At 59.5% G+C, this 2,500-nt stretch overlaps 2 protein-coding genes across 2 annotated transcripts in view; one reads left to right on the forward strand and one right to left on the reverse strand.

Annotated features, from left to right (window-relative positions):
* The window catches only part of PTSG_12785 (uncharacterized protein), a 7,975-nt gene extending 5,556 nt beyond the window's left edge, over nucleotides 1–2,419 (reverse strand). The window contains exons 1-3 of the mRNA XM_004990067.1: nucleotides 2,221–2,419; nucleotides 498–1,891; nucleotides 140–199 (exon numbers count right to left, since the gene is read on the reverse strand). Coding sequence (XP_004990124.1) covers nucleotides 140–199; nucleotides 498–1,891; nucleotides 2,221–2,365 — 1,599 coding nt within the window. The 5' untranslated portion in view covers nucleotides 2,366–2,419. The remainder of the gene's footprint in view (nucleotides 1–139; nucleotides 200–497; nucleotides 1,892–2,220) is intronic.
* Nucleotides 2,420–2,435: 16 nt separating this feature from the next.
* Nucleotides 2,436–2,500, forward strand: part of PTSG_08742 (uncharacterized protein) — a 2,592-nt gene continuing 2,527 nt past the window's right edge. The window contains exon 1 of the mRNA XM_004990068.1: nucleotides 2,436–2,500. This exon is cut by the window's right edge and continues 185 nt beyond it. Coding sequence (XP_004990125.1) covers nucleotides 2,478–2,500 — 23 coding nt within the window. The 5' untranslated portion in view covers nucleotides 2,436–2,477.

Genomic DNA, 2,500 nt, shown 5'->3' on the forward strand with positions numbered 1-2,500 from the left:
AGTGTGTGTGTGTGTGTGTGTGTGTGTGTGTGTGTGTGTGGGTGGGTGGGTGGGTGAGACAAAATGAAAAGGGGTGAGCTCACAACTTGCCAGCCCTGAGTATTGCGCGCATGTGCACACATGAGCCAATGGCACTAACGGGTGTTGGGTCCGGTGTTGGCTCAACGGGCTCCTTCTCCACCGGCACAAACTTGTCGTCCTGCAAACGGGGACAGTTGACCAGGGGGACAGTTCAGCAAGGAATAATGGGACGAGGGAGCAATGGAAGGGGAAAGGTGGGATGATGAGACATGGTGACATGCCACCAAGCACACGTGCGTGCAACGAATGCACACACACACACACATACACACGCCATATGCACACACATGCACGCACACGCACGCACACACATGCACACACACGCACGCACACACGCGCACGCACACGCACGCACACACACACACACACACACACACACACACACACAAACACAAGCAGAGCACGTGTGACGTTACCTTGAGGGCGAGCAGACCGGACTGTACGTATGATGCGACCTGCGATGGTGCGAGGTGTGCATATCCACCCCGCTCCCGCTGGCGCATGGCAGCGTCTGCCTCCATGCCCATCACGGCATGACGACCATCACCACGCGTGCCACGACCAACCACCTCCAAGACCACGGGCTTGTGGTTCTCAATGGCAATCTCCACACGCTGGCAGTAGTGCACGTCGGCACTTGGCGTGAAGACAACCTCAAGTTCAAGTGTGCTCAGCTCGGGCATCGTGCACATATACGCATCGCCACCATCACGGTCACCACTACCATCACCGTCAGTGCTGTGCTGTTTCCCGCGCACAACGACGGCTGCGGCATGTGCTGAGATCCACGACACACGCACGGGCATGTCGGCAATGTTTCGCAGGGTGATTGACTGCGTGTGCGTGTCGCCGACAGGAACAAGACCACAGTCCACCCTGCTGTGGCTGCAGAGGACAGACGGAGAGATGGTGTCGCCCTTGCAGGCGATGCGCAGCTGCGTGCCCGCGTGGAACTTGAAGGTGAGATACTCGTTGCAGTGGTGGTAGAGGCGACCGGCGGTGTAGGTGATGTTGATGGTGGTGGTGCTGTTGGCGGGGACCGTGCCCGTGTTGCCGTACAGCGTCAGGCACGATGTGCCAAGGAAGGAGTGCCGCATCACATACGGGGCATCGACCGGCGAGTGGTTGTACAGCGTCACGCTGCGCTCCACCACGCCGCCTGCGTGCACCTCGCCAAAGTCGACCAGCTCCTCGCGCGCCCCGTTGGCCAGCACCACGTGCGGATACTTGGACACGCCGCGCAGCCACAGCTCCGTCTGGCCACAGTGCTCGCCGTCATCGGCGTCGTACTTGATGGGCGCAGCCACCTCGTACCGGTCGGCGCGCGTGGGGCTGAAGGTGACGGTGAGCGCCTGCGTCTCGCCGGGCGCGAGCACGCCGAAGGTGGGGGCAATGCTGAAATCCTCTGGCTGGCCCAGCTTCCATGTGATGGTGAACTTGCTGGTGTTCTGCATGGGCACGACCTTGGATGTGGTGCTGCCGACGGCGAGGAGATCGAGGTCGACAATGCCCGGCATCTTGAGCTCTGGGCGCGGTGCATCCGCCCGCAGCCGCACGTGCACGGCGCTGCCATCGTCCACGGCGACAGTGATGCTGTCGGAGTAATCGACGGCCTCTGTTGGGGTGAACACGATGGGGATGTGCAACGTGGTGCCTGGGCTCACCATGACGTTCTTGATTTTCTTGCGGAGGGAGAAGTGGCTCCCGCGCTTCTCGCACGACACCTTGATGGCCTTGTAGCGCACGTTCTTCACCACCAGCGCCTTGACATACTCCTCACCCGGCACCCACGTCACAAACGCCACCTCATCTGTGGGGTGGGGTGTGGGTGTTGGTGAATAAATGAGGTGAACAGGTGGTTGGACGGGTATGCACGTGAACGTGCGAATGCGTGCTTAGCAGTCGCAGTTCCAAGCAATAACACACACGCATTGACCCACATTTACACGCACACGCACACACGCACACACAAACACACACGCACACACGCACACACGCACACACACAAACACACAAGCATACACGCACACCCTCACAGCTGTCACATCAACACAAACACACACGCACACACGCACACACGCACACACAAACACACACGCACACACAAGCACAAACTGTCACATCAACAAACCAACCCACCTGGAGTTTGCACGCCCGTGTCTGGTTGTGCGTGTTGATGCTGCAAGCGAGCCGTCGTTGCTGTTCTTGTCGTTGTTGTTGATCGTCGCGTGGATGCAGCGGCACTGGGCCCCGTCGCCGCAGGCTGTGCCACACCAAGCGCCATCGTCTGCTGCTGCTGTTGTTGCTGGTTGTCGTCAAGCGGCGAGTGGAAAAGTGCTGATTCAGCAGAAATTGGCGGCAGGTCATTGACGGTTTTTGCGCCGCGAAGAAGCAAGATGACTCGTTGTGCTGGGCTGTG

The sequence above is a fragment of the Salpingoeca rosetta genome (genome assembly GCF_000188695.1).
Source record: "Salpingoeca rosetta unplaced genomic scaffold supercont1.25, whole genome shotgun sequence".
Classification (NCBI taxonomy): domain Eukaryota; class Choanoflagellata; order Craspedida; family Salpingoecidae; genus Salpingoeca; species Salpingoeca rosetta.